This window comes from Macaca thibetana, chromosome 11 (assembly GCF_024542745.1).
Source record: "Macaca thibetana thibetana isolate TM-01 chromosome 11, ASM2454274v1, whole genome shotgun sequence".
Taxonomy (NCBI): Eukaryota; Metazoa; Chordata; class Mammalia; order Primates; family Cercopithecidae; genus Macaca; species Macaca thibetana.
In genome coordinates, this window is record NC_065588.1 from 29,869,509 (window position 1) to 29,896,790 (window position 27,282).

Below are 27,282 nucleotides of genomic sequence, written 5' to 3' on the forward strand. Positions count from 1 at the left end.
AGGAGACTTCTGCTTTTCCCATCAGTTCTTTCTAGAAGTTGCTCCTAAATGTCTCCAGAAAACACTGTAAGGGCTTGACCTCTACAGCCTGGGGCAGCCTAGATAGTGGAATCAAAGGGATGTGGGTTCACATCCTGGGTCTTCCACTCTCCAGCTGTGTCCCGCTGAGCAAATGATATGAGCTCCCCCAGCCTTGCCTTCCACATGTAGGAAGACCTACTTCCCAAGGGCATGGTGACAGTTAATGAGTTGAATGCTGTTTACCTCCTGGCTTATAATAGGCATTCCATAGGGGCTCCCTTTTCCTTTCCAGTGGGAAAGAGATCACAAATAATGAAGCCAATCTTGTAAGACACTGAAAAGTAGCACCACAGATGAGCAAACAGGCAATTTATTATCCACCCCCTTTCTTCTCCAACTGTAGAAAGACTGCCTATCTTCAGATTAGGGTACAATAGTAAGTGCCAGTTGGGGGCTTGTGTTGTACTGGGCCCCATGCGACAGTCTTCACATATGTCACATCATTTACAATAATTATTACTAATTATTCTTATTTTATAGATCTGGAAATCAGTTAATTCAACTTTTTACTGCCACTAAATGAAAAATCTTGGACTTAAACCCATTTTATGTGACTCCAGCTGGAATCCATGTACCTAATCCCTGAGCATGCCTCAGCTTCGTTATTGTTAAATCTAAACAAGTAAGGAAATTCTAAAATCATTTTTTGGTGAAAATAGAATCAACAGGGCCATTCTAGTCAACATACTATTTTCCTTATGCAGATACCAAACTTTGTTTCTTACTATTCAAGCTCTAAAACTAAGAGTCTGACATACAGAGTTGATCAGAATTTATCTTGGCCAAAGTGAATGCCTGGCAGTTAAGAGCTATAGTGTGACATTGAGCTGCACTTGCTACATGACTTAGGAAAATGCAGTCAATATAAGGTTGCAGAGCTTCCAACTGATCAAGCCAGAAAAAGATATTTACTTCACATCTGCTCATTTTCTTTGCCAAGAAGAAAAGCAATTATCTGCTCTAGTACAAAATACAACAGCTGCTTGGACACAACACACATAAGAAAAAATGATGATTTTAGTCAGAAACCGGAAATAAAAATGAGAAACTCAGCAAACTGAATGAATAATAGAAATGGATTCTCAACCCGGTGAAGTTTCCATTATTTTCTGTTCTTTAGAAGACAACCATCAATTGAGAAGGCTCAAGCCAATTAACCGGCATGGATACCTGACAGTTTCCCTCTCTCATGGGCTAAGAAAACAAATGCGCCCACAAGGTTCCTGTTACCTTTTCTTAAATGTGAACACTCTACAAAACTATAAAACTGGGTAAAGAAATTTGTATATGAGACAGCATCAACAAACAACATACTGAGCTTTCACAAATATGCAGGATTCAATTATGATAAAAATCTCAGAAATATCATTTTATCATTCTCAAAAATATAACAATATCAAATGCTTTGAATTTTCTCTTCTTCACACTTAAATCATATGTTCCATCAGGCCTCATGATCAGACTTTCCAAATCAGAAATCTAATTCAGATGAGCATGCCACTGCCCTGTTAACCTTCATCTGCAGGGGCCAAAGTCCCCTGACTTCACTCCCAAGTTCCTCCATGACAGGACTCCTGCCTACCCTTCCCAACCTCATCTCCCACTGCTCACGCCTGAGCGGCTCATAGTTGCACGTGTTCATGTACACACACACACACACACAGAGGCATTCTGCAGTTGCACACGTCCGTGTCTCTGCCCAAGCTATGCTTTCTGCCTGGAGAGACTATCATTGTCTCATCTGTTAAGACTGAGTTTGAGCCAAACTTCTCAAGCTGGTTAAGGTCACCTCTCCTGTGAGCCCATAATTCTGTGTACATACTTCTAGCATTGTACCTGCCATCCTCAGTGAAATTATCTTTTTATTTGTATGACTTCCCCACCAAGATGTAAGCTAATCTGTGCTGGGCCAACCAGTCATTTTTTTGAAAATATTGAATTGGGGCACAGTAATTCTAGTCTATCTCTCATAGAGAATTGAACAGAGAGGCTGTATGAAACTAGCACTGAGGCGGTCCTGCACACATCAAATTTTAAAAAGTCCATCTTTTTTTTTTTTTTTTCCTGAGATGGAGTCTTGCTCTGTTGCCCAGGCTGGAGTGCAGTGGCACGCTCTCAGCTCACTGCAACATTCGCCTCTCAGGTTCAAGAGATTCTCATGCCTCAGCCTCCCGATCAGCTGGGGTTACAGGCACGTGCCACCACACTCAGCTAATTTTTGTATTCTTAGTAGAGACAGAGTTTCACCATGTTGGCCAGGCTGGTCTTGAACTCTTGACCTCATGATCCACCTGCCTCAGCCTCCCAAAGTGCTGTGATTACAGGCGTGAGCCACCGCGCCCAGCCCCCATATTTCTTTCGCTATTGATTTTAAAGTGATGAGGTCTCACAGTGTGGCCCAGGCTGAAGTGCAGTGGTGTCATCACAGCTTACTCTAGCCAGGAATTCCTGGACCCAAGTGATCCTCCTGCCCCAGCCTCCCAAGTGGCTTAAGCCACAGGTGTGTGCCACTAGCTCATTTTAAAAAAATTTTTGAAGAGATGGGGTCTGTGATGGTTAATACTGAGTGTCAACTTGATTGGATTGAAAGATACAAAGTATTAATCCCGGGTGTGTCTGTGTGGGTGGGGGAAAGGCAGATCCACCCTTAATCTGTGGGCACAATCTATTCAGTTTCCAGTAAATATAAAGCAGGCAGAAAAACACGAAAAAGAGAGACAAGCCTGGCCTCTCAGCCTATATATCTTTCTCCCATGCTGGATGCTTCCTGCCCTCAAACATCAGACTCCAAGCTCTTCAGTCTGGGGACTCAGACTGGCTCTCCTTGCTCCTCAGCTTGCAGACAGCCTATTGTGGGACCTTGTGATCGTGCAAGTTAATACTTAATAAGCTCCCCTTTATATATATCTCTCTCTCTCCTATTAGTTCTGTTCCTCTAAGAGAACCCTGACTAATACAGGGTCTCCCTATGTTGCCAGGCCTTGAGCTCCGAGGATCAAGTGATCTTACCTCGGCCCTCCATGGTGCTAGGATTATATGCATGAGCCACCAGACCTGGCCCAAGTCAGTCTTTACAAAGAAGGAAAAAGGAAAACAATATTAATTTTTTAAAAAGTGATAGAGATACTATGAAACCCCAGAGGGGCACAAATGTAAATGTTTTGACCTTGCCAGTTCCTGTGTCCAGAAACCATGTTTAATACGTGTCCTCAAGTGTTGTTAGATTCTAGTGTATTTTTCTAACAAATACTGCAAATTGTTTAAACAAACTTTTTAAAGTTTTGCTCTCACAGGCAAATGATCCCTAAGACATTTGTATATACAGTAAGTTTTTAATAAATGTTTATTAAATATATCACAGAACCACCTTTTAAAAATCAATTTGCCAACGCACAACATTAGTACATTATGATTATTGAAGATAAAATACATATAACACAAAACTTAATCTTTTTAAAATACTGACATTTTCCATCATTCCATTTGAGCTAAGTTCCAAATGCCAAAAATTAACAATGGAAAAGGAAAAGAGAAAAATGACAATGACCACTGGCAAAATTTCCTCCAAAGTCTGTGTAGTCACAAGAGTCTCTCATTATCGTATCTCATTTTAGGGTCAACCTCTAACTCTCACACAATTTCTAACTACACAAGCCAATGGTATGGTCATTTAAAAAGAAGAGGAAAACTGGCCATACAGTTCTTAAGAGTTTGAAGATAATAGACTTTCCAGAGAGTATCAAATGACATGAGGCCAACCAGCTTGTCTCTCTTGTGTCACCTCATGGATAAGAAAAACCAAGATCTAGGGAGCTAAAGTAATTGGCCCAAGGGACATCGCTAATCAGAATCCGAGTAGAATTCACTAGCCAGGCTTCTTGCACTATCCTGTGCTATCTCTCATTTCTTTGTCTCTAGCACAACCTGAGAAATAGCTGTTCTCTAAAAAAAAAAAAAACACACACACAGACAAAACCTAATCAGTGACTCTCCATTGTTCAGGTTTTTCAAAAACAGCAATGAGGGACAATGAAAAGGGTTTTAATGCTCAAGACATTCTGTTCTCTTAGTCATCAACCATGATCACATCTACATTTCCTGCTTAGAAATGTCTGGAGATTGGCACCCAATTTCGACTTATCTGAATGGTTTACCCTTATAACCTTGGGAGTTACAAAGAAGAGAAAAACAAATTGTATTGGGATAAATGCACAACCTCTCCCTGACTCTGCATGACAAGCCAAACTGAAGTTTTATAATGAAAGAGATCACTTTTTAAAATCAAGGCTTTTTTTCATCATAATTGCAGTGTGAATCATCACTCCTTCCACGGTCACAAAGAAAAATTACTTAAGGAAGCCAAACGAAAACTATGAAAAAAAATCTCTGATAAAGACTTAACTCTCAGGAACCAGAAGCTCTACCACTCAAACACTGAAATATATTGGTTTCTGATTAGCTACCTAGAGCACGTCTAGCTCTTAACAAAAGACACAAACATTATTCCTTCCTTCCATCCAACTCTGGCTGGCTGTTTGGGTTTGATTGCATTATTTATTTATTTTTCCAAATTATTTATATGTTAATTGTCTTCAGCTCTTAAGAATCTACACTTCTATTTTAAAGACTTTACCAATACTTATATATGTTAAATCATTAAGGGCAAATCTTTAATGACAGGTCACTCATGAAGACTGTAGCTTAGGGTGACTTCAAAATCAGTATGCACTTCCAAGCTTATATATAAAGTTATAAAGATCATGGTTTGAATAATATAAATAGTATCAAAAATTCATAAATGTACAAAATGAAACACATCCTCCCATATGACTATAAGGTCATCTATCTAAAAAGCTAGTAAATTAAGTCTTTATTATTTGCTTTTCAACCTAATGATTTGTTTATTAAATATTAAAGTGATGATAGTCATTCAAAATACATCAAAAAATTTTAATTTAAAAAAGGTCAGCTGTTAGTCTCAGAAACTAAGAATAACTCTAAATGTGCCTTTTGAGACATAACAAGGATGGCATTCATCAGTTAAGAATTAAGTGTTAGACGGGCGGATCACAAGGTCAGGAGATCGAGACCATCCTGGCTAACCCGGTGAAACCCCGTCTCTACTAAAAAATACAAAACATTAGCTGGGCGAGGTGGCGGGCACCTGTAGTCCCAGCTACTCGGGAGGCTGAGGCAGGAGAATGGCTTGAACCCGAAAGGCGGAGCTTGCAGTGAGCTGAGATCCGGCCACTACACTCCAGTTTGGGCAACAGAATGAGACTCCGTCTCAAAAAAAAAAAAAAAAAAGAATTAAGTGTTATCATAAGGATTCTATTATCGTCTTAAACTTTGATGGACTGGCCATCATTGTTACATGAATGTTTTTCTCTTATAATCTATTTCCCTCTAAAATAGTGTAAGCTCATAAAATGAAGTAGAGTAACCAAATACCATAAAGTCAAACAAAGACTATACAACTTTCCTTCATTAACACAGCAAAGAAAGGGTGAATGGTGTAAAAAGAAAAGCTTTCTAAATAGTAATTCTTCCACATTGGCTTTCTCATAAAATAAACATGGGAGAGGGGAGTTAAATCCTAGTACTATCATTTATGAAAACCCACAATTAAGAGCTATCATAAGCTGTTTCGTGTAATACCTACCTCATTTGTTTTTCACAATAATCTCATGGGATAGGTATTAGTATCACTACTGCCATGGTACACACAAGGAAACTGAGACACAAAGCATGTAAGAAATCTGTGAAAGATCATATGCCTGGTAAGCAGTGGGGGCAGAATTGGAAGCAGTGGGGGCAGAATTGGAACCCAGACACTTTGGTAAGAGTCCATGTTCTTTACTGGTAATGTACACTGCCAACCTCATAGGTTTTGTAAGAATTAAAATTGTAAGCCATCTGTAAAATTTGAGGTATGGTTCCTGGCCATTGGGAAGTGCTACAGTGGTACTCATAATGTTGATGGTGATGGAAATCATGATCATCATGCTTGCTTGTGAATTTTAAGAGAATTTTCAAATCATTTCCACTTCTAAAATTCTGGTTTTCTTCTGATGGATAAAATGTCCTTCCAAACCTCTTCAATTTTTTTTAAAAAAATTTCATTTAAGCATGTATATCTTTAAGGTTCTGTCATATTAACTCTACAATACATAGTACCAGATCAAAACGTGTGCCAGACAATTTTCCAAGCAGCAACCTGGAAAGCCCACCAAATTATCTGAAACCACAATGATCTATTACCTGGCATAGAATAATGTTCTCAAGAAAAAATTATTTACATATCATCTGAGTGTTTACAATGTTAAGATGAACTGATACAGCTTTTATTACAATCACTCCACAACCTGTCAATAGGTTACATTAAAAAAGAGAAAGAGAAAAAAATTAAACTGGTTGATAGTAGCATTAACTAAAAGGGCAAAGATATCAGCAGCTAACTCCCTGCAGCACCGTAAGAGCACTGGCTGTGTTCTGCAAAAGAAGAGAGCTGTTTGGTGGCCTTGAAGTCAGCTGCCAATCTCTTACTCACACAGGCCAGAGGTTGAGTATTCCATATGGTGTCTGCTGAGCTGACAGAAAGCCATGAGACCCGAGATCCTCTTTCAACAGACTATTGTGACAGTGATGGAACTGCAAGCCAAACCAGAAATGCCTATGTTCTCTTTCAACATATGTCCCTGTGCATCCAGTTGGAAGGCAGATGCCTAAGCTTGATTACTCTACACTGAGAAAGCAAAGAACTTATCATCCACTGATTGAAATTCACAGGGGATCAAATATTGCCAAGAACCCAATCAAGATGAAGCAGAATGAACCAGGGACTGTCAGCAGTTAGAAACTATCAACTGCTACCCATAAATTAAAAGGAATTTTTGCCCCCTTAGCATGTGATTTATTTAGAAGAAGCTTTTAGTGCTAACTTCTGAATGAAGCCAACAAGCACTTTATTGAAATGATCTACTTTAGTGCTGAGCTCAGTTCAGGAACCATGTGGAGTTCCAGTAAGCTTTCAGATGAGCTTATAAAGGTAGTTCCTGCTTTACCACATACTTTGGGTCTGGTTAAGAAGGGATAAGATCCCTCTCAATTAATGGCTAAGAAACAGTAATAGAAGAAACAAAAATCTCTCTTCAAATTCTCTAGCCACCAAAGAAAACACTTTTCTGGCAAGTTCTATATTTAAGAAAAGCTACTTTAATGAGACCTAGGAAACCAGCTTGAGTAAATAACCCACCGAAGAACATTAAAGGCACAGTAATGACACTATTCCAATAAACACAGTTCATAAATAAGAAGTCTTTTAACACTAACTGACACAGTTTATTTTTGAAAATAAGTTTTGTACTTAATTTTTCTTTTTTCTTTTTAGAGGCAGGGTCCTGCTCTGTCATCCAGGTTGGAGTGTAGTGGCATGATCATGGCTCACTACAGCCACAAACTCTTTCGCTTAATTGATCCTCCCACCTCAGCCTCCCAAAGTGAGCCTCCCAAAGTGAGCCTCCCAAAGAGTTACAGGTGTGAGCCACAGTGCCCAACTTTAAATTTTTATTTTTTAAAAATACATTTCCCATCATTTCTGTCATACCTAGAGCAAAATACCACCATTCATTTACCCTTCTCAATAAACTATTTCCTTCTCTACAGGAGGTCATTTGCCTGCAGTAATCAACCACCTCCTTTCTGCAGTGCCTTAACGTTCACTCAGTGTGCTGGTAGTCGCGAAACACCAAAGGACACAGGGTCTTAGCAAAAACTATGGTCAATTCACTACAGCATTGAATTACAGCAGTGACTCATGACTCATGATTACAGCAGTGACTCACGACTATAATTCCAGCACTTTGGGAGGCCAAGGCGGGCAGATCACCTGAGGTCAAGAGTTCAAGACCAACCTGGTCAACATGGTGAAACCCTGTCTCTACTAAAAATACAAAAATTAGCTGGGCATGTTCCAGATTATTAACAGCCTCATACCATCTTTGAGAGAAACCTAGTGACGTAGTGATATGAGATTTGCAGGTGACAGAACAAATCTCTGTTGAAAGCCTCTATTATTGATGAATTAATAACTGGGGTAGCACACCTGTAATCCCAACTACTTGGGAGGCTGAGGTAGGAGAATCGCTTGAACCCGGGAGGCAGAGGTTGCAGTGAGTTGAGATAATGTCACTGTACTCCAACCTGGGCAACAGAGTGAGACTCCATAATAAAAAAAAAAAAAAAAAAAGAAAGAAAGAAACTGAAGAAGGGAAAAAACTCAGGGATGCATATGGACAAAAATTAGGAAGGATATAATTTGGGTATTGTGTCTGAATGATAGGACCCTGAGTATAAACAGTTTTAAAGTTGTTTAACAATACATAACTTTAATTATACTGGTTAGTTTGGTCAGTGTCATTATATAGTTCAGCCTAAAAGTTATTGCTTTCTTGGGTCTGCCACCATCGTGCTCCTACCTCCTGAAAATAACTCACAGTGATCTGAATACAGTCACCTAAAAACTACATCTGAAGACTTAACTATGCATGCCATTGAAGAGAGAATTCCATAGAGAAATGTGGACCAGCTTATTTATACACAACGCAAGGGAAGCGAGGAAAAAGCTATTAGCAGCAATTAAAAATTTGCAACAACCCTTTACAGTAAGATCTTGGTTCATATCTGCTTCCACGAGGTGGTTTGTGTTTTTAACATGCATCACTGAGGTTTATACTTTAAGAGATTTTAAAATGAGGGATGTGGGATTTATTAAATAAATACGAACCTACAAACTTCACTTTTAACTGTTACATGTATTTTCTGTGTGGGCCCATTAGTTAACTCTACACCTCTTACTCAGTCATTTCGTTTTTGAAAGCAGCAGCTGAATGAGACTGAAAATGACTCATCTGAGATCAATCAGTGAATATGATGTATAAAGGGGAGAAAGAGAACTCAGTTATTATTCATCAATAATACAGGCTTTCAACACAGATTTGTTCTGTCACCTGCAAATCTCATATTACTAGCTCACTAAGTTTCTCTCAAAGATGGTATGAGACTGTTAATAATCTGGAACACGTTTTCCCTACTCATAGAATCATATGTGTGACATAAAAGTTCAAAAGCTTACCTCAGGAGTTTAATTTGCACAGCATTTCTTACTCTGGGGAAGAAGTGTGATATAAGGTCTACAGCAATAAAACATAAAAATGACACTTAAAAGATCAGTTACCCATTTTATCATTGAAGGTCAAAATATTTATATGTCTCCCTATGTCCCTTGAATTTAATTACCTTATAATTCACTTTAGTGCCAGACTGTTCTCTAGTCTTAAATTTGTTTTGTTTTTTATTTGTACACCTATGTGCAAGGTATTTACAGGAAAAAACTTTTAAGAGCCACTGAAATGAAAATCTAACCATTATCTTGCCCACAAAAGTAGAAAAGGAGTTCATTTTATGTAGAAATATCATGATCATTATCCCATAAAGTTTCATAAGGATAGGGCTTTTTTTATTTCACTGCCATATTTCCAGAACCAAAAATAGTGCCTGACACATAGTAGGTGCTCAGTAAACAGTATTGAATGAATGAATGATCCATAACATACCCTGAAGGGTAGCAGAGGAAAGAGGAAATGTCCCAGAATTTATTGAGCCAAGAACTGTCTTCAGTGCCTACTGTGGTCATTGTCATTTAAATATGAAACCAATCAAGTATATATGAAGAATGACTATACATACATAGGTGTGTACATACTTGATATATATGGAATGAAGGTAAGATTTCATTTAGAATTCACTGGGCTTTCTAATGTGAAAGGGAAAGTGTTTCCATGTGTGCACAAATTTGATGTATTTAAGATGCTGGCGGGTGTTTACACACAAAACATTTCTCATTTCCCATGGAATAATTCAGTAAAAGAAGCATCAACTAAAATGTAATCTGATTCTAGAGTAGGTACTCTCAACTCTAGGCTTTGCATTATACTTTCTACCCATAAGTCAATCAGTAAGCCACATAAAAATAGGCGAACTAAATTAATGACCTGCAGTAGGATTTTTTCCTGGGCTTAGATTTTTCCCTGTATTGGATAACTTCTGAAAACAATATTTTGCCTGATAACATTTAGCCCAATCTTGTCAACCACATACCAATGCATTCAATACAACTATGTCCTAATAGTTTTGAAGTTGAACAACAACAAAAATCCACACAAACTCATTCCTTGCCTGTATATTGCAGGTTCAGCATTTTCATAATGCATTCTGGTGCTCAGAAACCCATATGGGGAAAACAATATTCAGAATACTAAACAAATAATGACGCTGCTGGCTTCCATGTGCTGAGTGGCCATGGTATGCCAGGCACCAACTACATGCTTATACATGTACAAATGCTTTTAGTCCTGATAACCAGTATTTCCCCCTTTGAGAGATGAGAAAACTGAGGCTCATAGAGATTAAATAACTTGTCCAGGATCAAGTAAGTGATAGAGCCATGATTTAAACGGTCTGTCTGCAGAGTCAGAGATGTTAAGAACGATGATAATGTTGCCTCTTCCAACTTTTATTTGCTTTACCTGATCACCTTCTGACAAAAGTACAAGCACAGTTTTCAAAAGTAATTGTAACAGTAATCAAATTTATACTCAAATGTATGACATCTTTTTTTTTTTTCTTCCAAAGAGAAAAGATATATGACAACTTTCCACGGGGGGAAGATGGTCCAGGCCCACAAACACATTAACTTAGTGAGAATCCTGCCCAATTCCAGCTGTGCTGTCTGCTGCTTTCCAATCATCACTCTTTCTAAAATAGCCGGCTACTTGAGGTTAAAAAAAAAGAAAAAGTCATCTACAAAGCATGTCACCTAGTTCAATGTATTAGCACCAATACCCTATACTGAAGCAAGTCAAGAGGTGTCTCATTTGTGGAACCAGAGATGACTGCAAGAATCTTTGTACCTGCTGAGAGTTCAATGGAGAGGCCAGCTCCACATAGAAATGATACAAGCACCCTGCCTCTTCCCCAAGGCTTAGCCCTCACCCTGGACTCTGGGCTTTAGAGCATAGTAAATGGTCAAAGCACAAGTTTAGGAATCAAACAGTCTGGGTTCCAATCCTGACCCTCCCACTTACTATGTGAACTTGGACAAGGGTTTTTAACCTCTAAGCCTCAGTTTCTTCATAGCAATGGGAGTTACAATATCTACCCTAAAAGAGATACCACAGTGGTTAGATAGAATAACATATGGGACATGCTAGCCCCCTTTCTGGTACATAGTAGTTGGATAATAGAAAGTTTTCTTCCCCCTCCTGAGGGAACTTCTCACCGGTGCTCTGGAACTGGCTGACACTGGTTTGGAAGAGCTGACTATTAAATTTTTAGGAATTTTACAAGTCACTGACTTAAAAAACAGCCATTATTAAAAATTAAAGTAAATAAACTTAAAATTAAATATGTCATATTTTAAACAAGGTACTAAATATTCAAAGCTCATTACTCTTGAGTTGGCTTTTGCTTCACTTTGCTATTATCTATGCTTTGGAGGTTATTTATGTCTATTGCATCTGTCTGGTAGAAACATGGCATCACAGTGGACTATGACACAGCTCTCACAACTCTGTGGTCAGTGAAGTCACACTCATAGTTTGAAATCAGCCACAGTAGGAGTATTTACATTAGCAAACACTACAAATCAGGAGTCCCTTTCTTTGGAGAGCCAGTTATTAAACAATTAGCAGCACACCACAGGAATTCATATTTCATCCTACCCTTTCTGCTCCAGCATGATTCATCTCTCCTCTCTACAGGTTATCTAAGAATACACACACACACACGCACGCGCGCGAGCACACACACGCGCACGCACGCACACACGCGCACGCACACACGCGCACGCACGCACACACGCACGCACACACACACGCACACACACACACACACATGCGCGCGTGCGCACATACACACGTCTGAAAAGAAAAACAAACCTCTCTCCCACTAACAACCTTTTCTCCATTTCTTCATTGGCAAATTTATTGAAAATGTTCCATCTATGCTTAATTTCCAACATTTCCTTATCATCCACTCATCAACTGATCCATGTCACAAACATGTAAGCAGCTGCTATTGGCCAGACACTGTGACAGGAGCTGGCAACACATCTGTGAGACACCCTGGCATGAACCTGCCCTAACCGAGTTCATAGCCACATGGCAGCCTAGCTTCTGTCCCACCTTGAACATCTCCAGTGATCTCTGTACTCATTTTCCTCCACTCTTTAGCCTCCATTTAAAAAATTCACAATTTCCCCAATTGTTTCACCTTCTTTTCCTCCATGGCCCTCAACAAAAATGTCAAGATTTTCTCAATGTTTTAACCCTTTATTTCTCTTCCCTTTTCCTCGGGAATTTCATGCATTACTGTGATTTTATTCTCTCCCTAACCACCGGAAAACCTATTACTCCCCTAATTTTTCCACTTAGTAATTAATGCCACCATCCACCCACCTGGTTAAGCCAGAAACTTGGAAATCCTTGTTTCCTTCCTTTCCCTCTCCCCGTAATCACAAACATTAGCGAGTCCTGTTGGGTCTGTATCAGAAATGTATCTCAAATCCACCTCATCTCTTCATTGCAGTTTCCATGACTCCTCAGCTAAGACCCCTTTTCCCTCACTCAGCTTGTGTGAAAGCCTCCTAACCCTTTTCCCTCCTTCATGATTGTCCCCAACAGCCTGCACCACAAAGAGACAAGAGGGAATGTTTTTAAAAGAAATGTAATCATATCTGTCTATACATAAAAAAATAAAAATAAAAACAAAAATACTCCAGCATCTTCCCATTCCCCCAGAATAAAATCCAAACCTGCTTCCACAGCCAGCACAGCCCTTCACCTGTGCCCTGCCCTCTCCCTGCCCTCACCGCTTTTCCTCCCAATTTGCTCATGACAGTCAAGCTTGGAACCCTCTGCCAGATCCTTGCACATATTCACTGGCTCCTCTCCTCATTCAGGAGGATTCAGAAGCCTTCCCTGGCCAACCAACCCAAATGCCCCCAGGCTAAGGCATTGCTCCCATCACATCCTGCCTTACTCTCTTCTTAGCACGCCCATTACTGACTTCTTAGCAATCATTCAGTGTTGATTACTTTTTCTCTACCTTTCTCTACTAGAAGGAAAGCTATACAAGAGCAAGGACCTTGTCTTTCTTATTTACCAGGACACTCCTGGTGCCTGGAACATGCACTTGTCAGCCACTCAACAGATATTTATTGATGAATGAACAAAAGAATGAATGAATGGGGCAAGATAAAAAAACAAACACAGGCAAAGGCAAGAATAATTGGAAACAAAGACTGCAGAAAGAGGGAGTTTTAAGGGACTACACAGAAGAGTAACAACAGCAATCTGAAGTGGTAAAGTGCTAATCCTATGAAAGGAATTTCCACATGTTAAAATAATTTGAGGTCATTAGGCTAAGGTGACTCCGGCACCCTGCATCCCTACATCAGCAGAGAAACCTCACTCAGTGTAAATGGTAAAATGAAACCAAGCTTAACCACCAACTAACCTCTAACTAGGGACTTTCCACTGGAATGATCCACATAGGGCTACTACTCCCCTTTAACCAATCAAATATTTCCTTTGCTCTGTTTCTGCATTTGCCCTACAAAAGCTTCCCCACACCCTGCCCCAGCAGGGGAGCCCCAAACCACCCGCAGTCTGGAGCTGCCCAATTCATTCATCACTTTCTGCTCAAATAAACTCTTTAGCTTTTGAATGTGCCTAAGTTTATCTTTTAACATATATCTGTTATATTCTGACTTGCCCGTGGCCTGAGATATTTTAGAGACAACCTAATTTAGTGAGCAACACCTGTGCTGATAAATCCATACTAATTTTCAAGGCTAGGTCAAAATATTTAAAAAAAGAAGAAGAAGACAGTCAAATGCTGTAAAGATTTTCATACATCTTCAAAAACATTTCAGAAAGGAAGAGTCCTCTGGGTTTCCTCTCATATTTGGACTGCAATAAATTCAGATCAAACACAAAGAGCAGACAGAGGCAGGAGAAGGGGAGGGAGAACGTTCTCCCCCAGGAAACGGAGGGCGCCCATCTTCTGAAGTCTGAGGCTGCACAGACCCACACCTCATCACAGGCAGGCAGCAGGGCTTCCACTTGCTTCCTCTAACTCCTCCTTTCTTATCCATTGTAATACAGGGGAGGAAGGGAGAGAAATGGGGACAGAAAGAAGGGGGTAACGAGGAAAGCATGAAGAGAGGGAGGTCACAGTGTGCTGACTCAGTGCTTCACTTCCCTAGGTATCCCAGGCTGCACTAGGTGATGCTGGACATTGAAAACATGCAGGGACCAAGAAACCCAGCCCAGTACCTCATCATGGACCACACAGCTCGTGGGGACACTGGGAATCCACTGCTCTTGGGTTCTGGTGGCAGTGGAGAGTGGCAGCCACCCCAAGCTCCTTTGTGAGGGAACCGCTGCTGCTTCCCATTCTCCCGGTGAGGATGGCCTGGCAGTGAGGAGGGCTGGGGGCTCCCGGGCTGCTGTGGGCTGCATGGACAGAGGGCCCCATTGCTCCTGTTGTGCATGGAATTGAGGGAAAACAAAGTCAACCAGAATGACAAGGCTTGCAACAACCAATAGCAGTATCTTGCCCCACCCACAAGTCTTGCTTCCTGGAAACAACCATTCTCAAGTCTTTAGCTCTTGTGTTCCTGATATTTACTGCCATATTATTAAAACAACATAATTACAATTTTAGAACTTATCATATTGACTTACTATAGAACACTGTAACTCAGTCTTTGTTAGATGGCCACCCACCCACCCATACACACACACACACACACACACACACATTTCTTCACCCCTTACCCTCCAAACAGGTTTTGTCTCAGAATATTTGGTTGAAGTGGTATTAAGGATTTACATTATTATATTCTTGTAAGATATTGCTCATAGCTGAACCATCCAATTTTTAATTACATTTTTTCTATTGTGAATTCTCTGAGATATAATTCATAACCACTAGATGGACAAAAATTTAAACATCTGATACTACCAAGGGATGGTCAGAAAGTGAAACAAAGAGGATTCTCATTCCTGCTAGAACCATTTCAGGAGCAATGTCTCGGGATGTAATGCAGTCAACGTGCATCTATCCTTTGCCCAGCAACTACACTTCCACGGCTATGCCTGGAAGAAAGCTTCATGTATTTGCACAAGAATATATGCACAGAGATTTCACTGCAGCATAGTTTATAACAGCAAAAATGTGGAACTAACCTAAATTCCAAATCCAGAAAAATGGATAACGATAATTAAATACTATACAGCAGTTAAGATAAAAGAAATATAGCTACATATATCAACATTGATATATCTCAAAAGCCCAATGGTAAATGAAAAAAAAAGTAAGTGATAGCATTTATGCAAAGTTTGAAAATATGTAAAAACAATACTTTTCTATTCACTGGTATGTGTGTATATGAAGTAAAGTCCTAGAAACAATCATGGAAATGAAAAATGTCAAATTTGGGATTGTGATTCCCTCTGGAGAGAGAGGATAAGGACTGTGGACAGTGAACGTTATTTTCTACATGTTGGGAATTATATCTTGAATTTTTACAAAAGAAAGATAACTTTCAGGAGCTGATCTTTCACTGAAAATCTTTCCTCCTAAAGATGATGTCAAATAGAAGAAATCTCATTCCATCCATGTGTGCCAATCTTAAAATTTAGGAATAAATTGCACTTGTAGGAAAGTACTTGCAACATTTTGTTTCTATTACTGTTTCTTTCCTGCTTCCTGAATCATACAGCGAAAGATCTCAAGAACCACCTAGTGCCGAGATGTTTATTCAAAATCAGCAGATAAAGTAGGGACTGGGGAGTAGACCTCTAGGTGCTTGTGTAAAACTCTGTGTATATGTGCATTCCTCTGGGGACACAACTTTGTGAAATTCTCAAGAGTCCACGACTCCCCAGATATTCAGAACCTCTGAGTTGGGTAACTCTCATAATGCCTGAGCAGCAGATGTCCTGTGAGGTCTCCTGAGTCCCTGTCATATGTTCTTCCCTGGAGGCAATGGTGCTCCCGGCCAACCCTGTGAATCTGGAGCCACATGGACATGGGTCCAAATCCTGGCTGGACTTGGGCTGGCTGACTGTGGGGAGGATCCTTTCTGTGCCTCCGTTTTCTCCTTTGTAAAATGAGGATAAAGACGGTTGCAAGGAAGTGACATGGCACAGTGCCAGCACAGGGCCAACCCTTAGGTGATATTAACCATTTTTGGCCAGGTCTCCATGTTACAGCCTTTGGTTCCTTCCTACCACTTTTTATAACTAATCAATCACTCATCGAATTATTTACATAATGTCTGTCTCCACCAACTTATATGCTCTTTGCAGGATGGAACCGTATTTGTCTTGCTCTTGGTTAGGCAGAATGAGTATGTGTTGAATGGGTGGATAAAAGCATGAAGAAAAGAATGAATGCCTCCACTTAGGCTGCACTGCTGGATATGAAAGCTAATTTTTTTTTTTTTTTTTTTTTTGGAGACAGAGTCTCACTCTGTCACCAGGCTGGAGTGCAGTGGCGCAAACTCAGCTCACTGCAATGTCCAACTCCCTGGTTCAAGCGATTCTCCTGCCTCAACCTCCTGAGTAGCTGGGGTTACAGGCACGTGCCACCATACCCAGCTAATTTTTGTATTTTTAATGGAGACAGGGTTTTACCATGTTGACCAGGATGGTCTCGATCTTCTGTCCTTGTAATCTGCCCGCCTTGGCCTTCTAAAGTGCTGGGATTACAGGCGTGAGCCACCGCGCCCAGCCTAGAAGTTTCTTAAAACAAAACAAAACAAAACAAAAAAGACCCAGACGGAGCTGTGGGACTTGTATCAGCAGTATTATTTCTCCCAAAGAATTTCTAGCCATTTAGTATGATGAAGGTAAAGAAAGGAAAGAGACAATTATCCCTTTTGAAAAAGGCCTGGCTCAATAGTTACTACATGAAGAAGAAAGAAAGAGGTGTCGGAACCAGTGGCCTGGAGAGTCCCAAGATCAGCAAAGACATGACTTTCATGACAACAGTAAAATAGCTCTGGACTGGACCACGTGAGACAGTGCGTCTTCAGTCAGCTGTCTTATATTTTTGCTGTCAGTGAGGCATAGCAGAAAGAAGTTAGGAGGTTGAGACAAGGTAGACACAAGAAGAAAGTGGAAAAAGGGTTTACAGGTTGTCCCTAAAAAGTAAGTTGGGCAATGCAATTACTCCCACCGGTCAGAGGATATGGAGGAAAGGCATCCTCATATAGACCAAAGGAAGGGCCTCTGGCTCACGGTTTTCTTGGCATGAGTTTGGGTGAAAGTAATTATTTGGCTCCATGTTTTTATAAGTCTCTGAGATTTACTGAGAGCCAACAGAGCACTACACTCTTTTTAAATTATCCCCAACTATCACACTTCCAGGCAGGAAGGTGATCGGAATTTCCTGACTCATCTCAGTTTGTTGCCACTCAATATCACTGCTCTTATCTTTATGTCAAGAAGTATAAAGAGGTAGGAAATGAGATTTAAAAAGCAGGATTTTTTTTCAGATAAAATTCTTCATTTGATAAGGCGGGGGAATAAATTAGCCACATCTTTTAAAAGTTTAAAAGTAAGGACCTTATAATTACTGAAAAATGGGGTCTGCTTGTAAAATTACTGGTAATTACCGATTTGATGGGGAAGAAAATTACAGTATGTGCTTGAACTTTTAATATGCCTTAGTGATTCTTATCATCTATAAGCCACAACATAAAATGCGTGTGCCTTAAATTTTTTAAATAAATTAGGCTACTAAACAAGATTGTTCATTAATTTGAATATGACGTGTATGTACTCCTGTATGGTGTAGACTGGCTCTTTGTGGACTTCCAATGGGTGCCTCCTAAAACTCTTAGGTACCAGCATTGTTAGAAGAGCAGGACAAGGGGCTCTTTGATGGATAACCCTCATGCAAATGCAGGGATTCAAAGCAAGCTGTGAAAAACTGTTACCATTTGCAATCACTATTTTTATGAATCAAGATTTTCTCAGCGGCAAAAACAAACAGCAATATAAACTTCCAATTAACATAGATACTTTTCAATTCCAAATTTGGGGCTCACAAAAACTTCATAGTCCTCAATGATTTATATAAAAGTGTGAAGCATTTTAACATATATAATGCACTTATCTTAATGAAATAAGCCTTGTTGATTATGTGACAGTCTAAGGTGAGATGACATTTAATAAAGTGTTATACTTGTATTTTTTAAATGGAAGATTGGAAACTATTGTTTTAAGTAATTCTTCTCTGCCCATGACACGCCATTTGATATCAAAACTTTAAAATGACTTACGACTTGTCTTCCTTGTTGGAAAGGGAAAAGAGGTCATAAACCAAGCACACTCCAAACACCGTGATGCCTGTCTCTTTCACCAGCATCGCACAGGTCCCCAGAAACAAACTGAAGAGCAAGAAGAAGGGAGACACCGTGGAAGGGAAGCTTTCCCCAACACAGCCCTGATCCAGACTCCTGAAAAACAAGTTGGAGATTCTTTTAATCTAAGCAAGAATGTGGTCTGCTAAGAAATACCACCTCTTAAAGATAAGAGCTAATGTCAATTTCATTGTATTCTAAGAAATTAAGCAGGTGAGTAGAGATTTCTTAAAGAGCCTTCATCCCCACAATACTGAATTTGGTACTTAAATTGCAGTATACACAGACTATGGTATGTAACAAATGAACACCAAAAAGCCATTTAAAATTCTACCAGAGAGACATACTTAGTCACATGAAAAGAGGTTTAAGTGAATACATTCTAAGTGAATAATCAAGTTACTAAACTATATGCATAAACTCAGGAGCCAGGTTCCCTGGATACCCTGCTAACCACAGCAGTTGATTAACGGGTAATATGGGGCAAGTTACTTTACTTCTTGGTGCTTCAGTTCCCTTATGTGTGAAAAGGGATTACAGCATTATAGGAGGGATTAAACGAATGACTTGTCACACATCAAGTGTATATCACCATTATCATTATGGTAGTGAAGTATTTTATATGCTTCCATACATAAAACAAAGTTACCAGTGGATATATATGCCAAAATATAATAAGCATTTCTCTCTGGGATGAAAATACAATGATTTTAACCTTTTTTTTCTTTTGGCTAAATTCATTCAGCCAAAAATTTTAAATTCATTTTCTATGAGCAGACCTTAGGTAAAGTTTATTTTTTTCTCAGTTTAATTTCCAACAAGGATTTTCAAAATCTCTCTGGTGCTGTTAAACCTTTGTTTCACCTTGTAAAACAGAGCTGGCCCCCTACCAAGAAACATCACTGTTCCCTTCAACAAGTATCACACCCATTGGCTCCTATTCCATGGAAGTAAAGGCCAATATTTCTGTAGTTGAGACACCTTCTCCTTAGTGTTATGTCTTAAAACAATTGCATAAAATTATACACAGAATTTGTAGTGGATAGGCATTTATTTCTATTGAGTTGGTCTATAGCTCAAATTTCTGAAAGTGAGAATGGCATGCAAAACCAATCTGTAATAACATGGCTCATTATCATACAGATATGGATACACTGCAGGCCTAATCATGCCCCCCAAACATATTAACCACACAGAACAGGCCTAGAGAACAAGTTTAAACTCCAAAGCAATTATTACTTATATTCTAATGCCACAGTAAACAAGAAATAATTAATTGTTAAATTTTGGCTTATATTTTCAGGTTTCATGACACCACATCATACAATCAAGAATGTAGTAGGAAGTTACAAAGCCAGGATCAGAAGAAGACTTACACTATGCTAAGAAAACGTTCTACCCTTTAAACAAAACAAAACTTCCTAAGACTTAATTCATTTCATCCTTGACCCAAGGTCTAAATTGGTTTGTAACAGGTTTCTCAATCTTAGCCCCACTGGCATTTTCTTTGTTGTAGGGACTGTCCTGTGCATTGCAGAATGTCTGTTCAGCAACATCTTTGGCTTCTACCCCGTAAATGCCATGAGCACCTCTTCAGTTGTGACAACCAAAAACGTCTGCAGATATTGCCAAATGTCTCCTGCAGGTAGAAGAGGTAATGGCTAGGAGGAGGAGGGAAATCTCCCCTAATTAAGAGCCACTGGTTTAGAACAGTGTTCCTCAGTCACTGGGTTTTGTAAGATCATAGGTCAAAGAACTGATCCAAAGATCAGGGCCACCAAATGCTTAATCAGGCATCTCTCCATGAAACTGAGCAACATGGTTGACCTGCCCCCTTTCTCTAGGTTGTATGAGTCTGTTTTCATGCTGCTGATAAAGACATACTGGAGACTGGGCCATTTACAAAAGAAAGAGGTTTATTGAACTCACAGTTTCACATGGCTGGGGAGGCCTCACAATCATGGTGGAAGGCAAGGAGAAGCAAGTCACGTCTTATATGGACGGCACCAGGCAAAAAGAGCTTGTGTGGGGAATCTCCCATTTTTAAAACCATCAGATCTCGTGAGACTTATTAACTATCACAAGAATAGCATGGGGAAGATCTGCCCCCATGATTTAATTGCCTCCCACTAGGTTCCTTCCACAACACGTGGGAATTGTGGGAGTTACAATTCAAGATGAGATTTGGGTGGGGACACAGCCAAACCATATTACAGGCCATGCTCTGAGCTGCCCCCATTCACATTCTCTTTTTAATCCACTCCTTTCGCTATATGGACATGACGTGACTCAGATGAGAATCTGACTGGTTTAGGGTAAAGGTGCAATACAATGAGAAATTATTTAAAGGCTTTTCAGTTTCCCAACGCAAAACACTTCTGTCTTTTGATGAAACTATATGTAAATTGGAAAACTACAGTCAAGAAATGCTACTTTACACTCAGCTTTGTCATGTTAAGCTCTGAGTTACTTTGGTGAGGCTAACAAAGAGAAAAAAATTAGGACCAAAATGAAAAAGGAAAAATTAAGCAAATCATAGGCAAATAAAAGAGAACATTACATCAACTACATTTTGGCTTAGAGCTAAAATTCCAAATTCAATTCTCAGTAAGAAACTACAAGTAAAAGGAATGAAAAAGCAAGCGCTTTGGTTCTCAGCACTGGGAAAGCAATCCGTTTAAGGTGCTACAGTGTGGTTCAGAATCAAGTTGAAAAAGAAACGGCCCAGCACTGGATAAAGAGAGAGTTTCCTATTCCTGGTCCCTGGAAAGCTTGCTGAGCATTTCACAACCAGAAGCCTCTCTCCTCTCAGGCACATGCTCATAGTCTACACACATGGCACAGTTGCAATCACAGTGAAGGGCACTCTTAGCCACACATACCTGTTGTAGGAGAGAAAGGCCAATAGAAACAGCAGACACGCTAACACGTCAGCTCTGCCAACAATCCCAGCCACCTTGGAAGTTAAAATAATAAAAAATGAAAACCTCGGACAATTACTTTCAGAAAACCATTACACAAATACATGATAGAAATATATTTGCTGTTAGATAAATGAAAGATATAATAACATAGAAAACTCACTGTTCTTCAAGTTCTGATATATGACTAAGCACCTCTGATTATCAAATATATTTAATAACGAGTTTATGTAAGGAAAAAAGAGGATTGAAGGGGCAAGATTTCCACACTTTATTTTTAAGCTCTCTTCTTAGAGCGTCAATTCACAGCATCAAAATTTATTCATTTATTAATTTATTCAAAAAAATTTTGAGCATATTTGAGAGTCAGACACTGTGTCCTTCTGTGTACCATAATGCTAATGGAGCAGACAATATTTTTAGAGAACTAGAAAAAAATAAGTTGAGAATCAATGCTTTTAACAAAAATGGGGCCGGGCAGGATGGCTCACATCTGTAATCTCAGCACTTTGGGAGACCGAGGCTGGCGAATCACTTGAGTTAAGGAGTTCAAGACCAGCCTGGCAACATGGCAAAACCCCATGTCTACAAAAATATACAAAAATTAGCCATGCATGATGGCACATGCCTGTAGTTCCAGCTACTCAGGAGGCTGAGGTGGGAGGACTGCTTGAGCCATGGAGGTCAAGGCTGCAGTGAGCTGTGATCGTGCCACTGCGCTCAGCCTGTGTGACAGAGTGGACCCTGTCTCAAAAAATTAAAAAAAAAAAAACAAGAAAGGGAATGAATTTGAACTGATGATTGCTATATGCAAGTATATGTGTGTGCAAGTGTGTGTGTGTACATGTGTGCATATTTTTCTTAGCTCTATCACTGAAAGGGCCTATAAACATAAAACCTCAGAAGCAATGGGCCATCTTGGCACTAACCACAAACTATTTCCCCACAAAAGAGAACACCGGCTCCTTGGAAAACTGGCTGATACCAGGGCTGAGGCTGGGGAAATTCAAGAGGAGCTTGGATCATCTCGTGTCAGAAAGTAAGAAAATGCTTATAAAATGATAGTCAAAAGGGCATAGAAGCTAGCAACAAGGGGCTCCCACCAAACAAACTTAAGGCAATTTGAATATTAAAATAAATGAGTACAATAATATATTATAAACCATTGAAAATGAAATCCATGAGTCCATACTAATAATAAATACAGCTATGCATTGAATAACAACATTCAGGTCAACAACAAGCCACATATATGATGGTGGTCCCACAAGATTATAATACCATATTTCTATCGTACCTTTTCTATGTTTGATATGTTTAGATACACAAATACTTACCATTGTGTAACTTTTGCCTACAGTATTCAGTACAGTAGCCTAAGAGCAATAGGCCATACCATCTAGGTTTGTGTAAGTATACTCTATGATGTTTGCACAATGACAAAATCACCTAACAACTCATTCTCCGAACATGTCCCCATTGTTAAGCAAAGCGTAATTGTATATATATAAATGAATGAATGGATACATATAAATGTACCTACACACATACAGCAAGCAAGTGAATGGGAAAGAAAGGAGACCTCTTCCTTCATTAAAAGGCCAGTTAATGAATGTGGAGGGAGCAGTGGAGTTGGAAAATAACCATTTTGCTGCCAGAAGAGTGAAGACTGGAGCAAGCAAGAAACATCAAAAACATCAATGGATGCTAAACCCAGGGCATGAAAGTTTTTGAGGTGCAAAGTATTAGCAGAACTTCAAAGTGTCTATTTACTAATCATTAGATGAAAATATTTAAAAAGAGCACTATGGAAAAAATGTGTTATATTGCACTATGTCTTAACTGTGGAATCAAATTAAAATCACCATTCTTGAAGGAACCGTCATAACTATCATTTATGCAGTATTCTAGAAGGGACATATAACCTGAACAGAATCACGAGAAAACATGAAACTCAAGATGAGGAACATTCGATAAAAATACAAATAAATATATATTACACTAACAAATTATAAATTTTACATGTAGCAATATTTTGTAACATTACATTTTATTGCATATTAATTTATTCTAATTTACATTACACCATGATTCATAATTATAACTCATTATAATCTAACAATTATAATATTGTATATATTATTATATATTATATGTATAATGCATTACACATATAATATGCATATATTTTATATATTTATTACTTATACATTATTCATTCTTCATTTTCACATAACTATATATCATACAGTATTTATATATTATGCATTTTTAATATGCTATATCTATAAATTATATGTAGTATATGTTATAAATTGTATAACATTATTACATATTTATATTATACTTATAGAATATATTATAACCATATATTGCAATATAACATGTTAATAACATTTGTTATTTTACATGTTCTAATATAAATTCTAAATTATATTATAATCTATAAATTATATTACAGAAAGACAATGAAGACTGTTTCAAGCTAAAGGAGACTAATGAAGAGTAGAGAAAATATACAACTAAATTATTAAAGTATAAAGGGGTATGAATTGTGCAACCTGCTGTCAAATGCTTCAGAAAATAAATAACATTTTTATATATTGAGAGAGAAAGAGAGGAAGGTGATAAAATAAATGTGGGAAAATGTGAAAAATTAGTGAATCTGGACAGGGAGTGTACAGTTATTCTCCATATTTTTTAAGTTTGAAACTATTTCAAAAAATGCATTACTCCAGAAAAAGACTGAAATGGAAGAGGACTGGGAAACAGATGACTCTTTACAAATGTTCACACTATTTTGCTACATAAGATATCTATGCATTTTTCTGTCTTTTTTTTTAAATCCAAGAAATAAAAGAGTCAAGGGAAAAATGGGATATAGATTTTTAAAGACGCTCCAAAGAACAGGTACCATAAGAGGTAAATCATGAGGAACAGTTCAAAAGGGAGATGAATTGGTCTGACATTTCAGGCACAGGAATAGTATCACCCATATCACGGAAGACCCGAGGTCTATGGTGTGTTAAATAATCAATCAACAATTAATAGTAGGAAACAGTTTTCTGGGAAATATACTTGTAAGCATCCTTATGCAATGAGCACGCTTTGCAGCCATGAAGGAGAGGCAGTAAACAAGCATGGAAGTGGCTGGACACGGTGGCTCATGCCACGCCTGTCATGCCAGCACTTAGGGAGACCGAAGTGGACAGATCCCTTGAGCTCAGGAGTTCAAGACCAACCTGGGCAACATGGAGAAACCCTGTCTCTACCAAAAATACAAACCACTAGCCGGGTGTGCACCTGTGGTCCCAGCTACTCGAGAGGCTGAAGTGAGTGGACTGCTTGAGCCCAGGAGGTAGAGGCTGCAGTGAGTCGAGATCACACCACTGCGCCCCAGCCTGAGCGACAGAGCAAGACCCTGTCTCAAAAATTTTAAAACAAAATAAGCATGGAGGTAAATCATTCAAAGTCTGAATGTAGACTGCTCTTGTCATCTGAGATTTGGTTTTGTTATGCTTAAAATCCGTGTAACGCCCGCTTTCTCAGGGTGGTTGTAATTCATGAGATGATATATACATAAAGGGCCTGTTGGATAAATGCTGGTGCACTTCTTTCTCTCCCCTCCCCCCTTTTTTTTTCAGAGAAAGGGGGTGGAACTCTTGACACTGAGATAGGTTTTCGTGTGTGGCTTACGGAAATCATCTTTTTACTTTAAGGTTTACATGTACGGTATCTTAATTGCAAACTTTATTAGATAATCTAATGTATCTGTTAGTTAAAATCTGCATAAAACATAACTCAATTATACACACGCAGATGGACGGACAGCAAGTCACATACTGAGAAAAATTCCAGTCCTACTTACATTAAGAGAAACCTGGACATGGCCAAAGAATACCATTGGCAATACAGGGCTGAAAGCTATTACCTGACGTGGCTGCTTGTGTCACATGCTGTTCATTGATTTGTTAATCTAAAAGGAACATGAGTACCAAATCAGGAAGACTGCACAACTCAAGAGACGAATGCAGTGACAGTGTGGTGTCACCACAATGTCAAGGCTCAGCTCAGACTCTCAGTCTGTAAAGCGGAAGTGTATATGGGTCACCTGTAAGCCCAGATCTGCTCAGACTACACTACCACCTCCTTGAACATTTAGCTCAGCATCACCTGCAAATCCTCCTGAAAGTTAAACAGAGAGCCCAGCTCACCAGCAACAGTCTTGAGATAAGCCTAGGCATCTGGACCGAGAAGGGTGCTCATCACAGCACAACTGATGTAGCCAACAGCAAGACTTGCAAGCTGTTACTGGGTGTAGCAAGTTGGAATGAGGCAATCACAAGCTAAGCAAGCTTAACTAATGTGTTAAAGGCGTCCTGCAGCCCGGCTTCTTGCATTGCAGCCAGTTTGGAAGAGGCGACAGCAGACTGTGCCAGCTGGATGTGCCCAGATATAAAGAATGTAGTGTCCCTAGCAGGAGAAGCTCAAAGAGGGTGTTGAAATATTGGTGTAACATTGATAGGCTCTCTTGCCAGTCCAAACCGCTAAACATGCATTCTATACCCCTGTGGAACTGAGGTATTTGGGGCAAAAGGCTAGATATCTAAAAATGGGTGCTATAATAGTCATTAACTACTGTATATCTAGACCAGCCATTCATTGTGATTCAATTAGTCAATATTGTCATGTTCAGTAAGTGTGTGTTTAATTCCAGTTAACAAACATTTTCCAAGTGCCTCCTCTTAGCTATATACTGTGCCAGTTGGAAGCATACAATCAGCCTCAAGGAGTTTAACATCTGGTGGGGAGTCAAAAGAGGATATTAAATAGCACACAAGGAAACTGCATGCATCATAAGAGGAGAAACCATTACCAAGAGAAGACTGAAGAGATTAATTTTTACTGTAGGATCTAGGAAGGCTTCACAGGTCTGGCCATGTAAACTGTGACTTAAACATAGACAAGGGGGATTTCAGGAAGCTCAAGGCGAGGGAATGCGCAGACTAGGCCTGGGAAGGAACAAAAATGCTTTGCCAGTGGAGGATACAAGAACGGCAGAGAAAGAGAGGTCTGGAGGTATACGGAGTGCTTCTGGAAGGGGAGACCTGAGGTGATGAAGAGCATGGAGTAAATAAAGAAGTGAGGAGGGGCAATGGGAAGCAAAGATGGAACATTAAACTGGAGCCAGTGGATTTTATGACAATGTCTTTCTAGGGTGCTGGAAAGTACAAAAGCAATTGGTCAGTTCATGGTTAATGAAAAATGTATGCAAATGGCCAGCATGTATTTTAGCCTCAAACTACAGGTTTCCGTTACCAACATGGTGGCTGTTACCTAGGAACTGCAGCCTCTAAGAAATATTCAAACACTGGAGGGAGAAACATCAGTGAACATAATTGGAGAGCATTCAAATAATGGAACGGCAGATCCTCTAGTAAGGTTAACACAATCACAGGCAGAAATTTCAAATTAGGTGTTAATTTGCTGTAGAAACTTGTCTTTTGGAATACCACCAATAAGATTTGTATGAAGTATACTATATGTATAAGGCTATTGATATTTATTTTATCTGCAAGAATGAGTTCCATTAATGTCAGACAGGGCCAGGAACACACAATTAACACATAGCAACAGCTACAAATCAGACAGACTGATTAGATCATAACTAATTTTCTCTTAAGTCTTCCTATCCCAATTCTTGTTGAAATGTTGAACTTAACCTTCAACTCCACGCATCGGCGTTTCCTGCGCTTGCTCTCAATTTGACCTAAGTACATTTCT

General features: G+C 39.3%; 1 protein-coding gene across 5 annotated transcripts in view; it reads right to left on the minus strand.

Moving 5' to 3' along the window:
• The window catches only part of TMTC1 (transmembrane O-mannosyltransferase targeting cadherins 1), a 282,846-nt gene that overhangs the window by 234,821 nt on the left and 20,743 nt on the right, over nucleotides 1-27,282 (minus strand). For 3 of the 5 annotated variants that reach the window (XM_050748517.1, XM_050748516.1, XM_050748519.1), the window contains exons 3-5: nucleotides 21,460-21,533; nucleotides 18,497-18,673; nucleotides 14,478-14,684 (exon numbers count right to left, since the gene is read on the minus strand). In XM_050748517.1, the coding sequence (XP_050604474.1) occupies nucleotides 14,478-14,684; nucleotides 18,497-18,673; nucleotides 21,460-21,533 (458 nt within the window). The remainder of the gene's footprint in view (nucleotides 1-14,477; nucleotides 14,685-18,496; nucleotides 18,674-21,459; nucleotides 21,534-27,282) is intronic. The other 2 variants (XM_050748520.1, XM_050748518.1) reach the window with 1 other exon arrangement.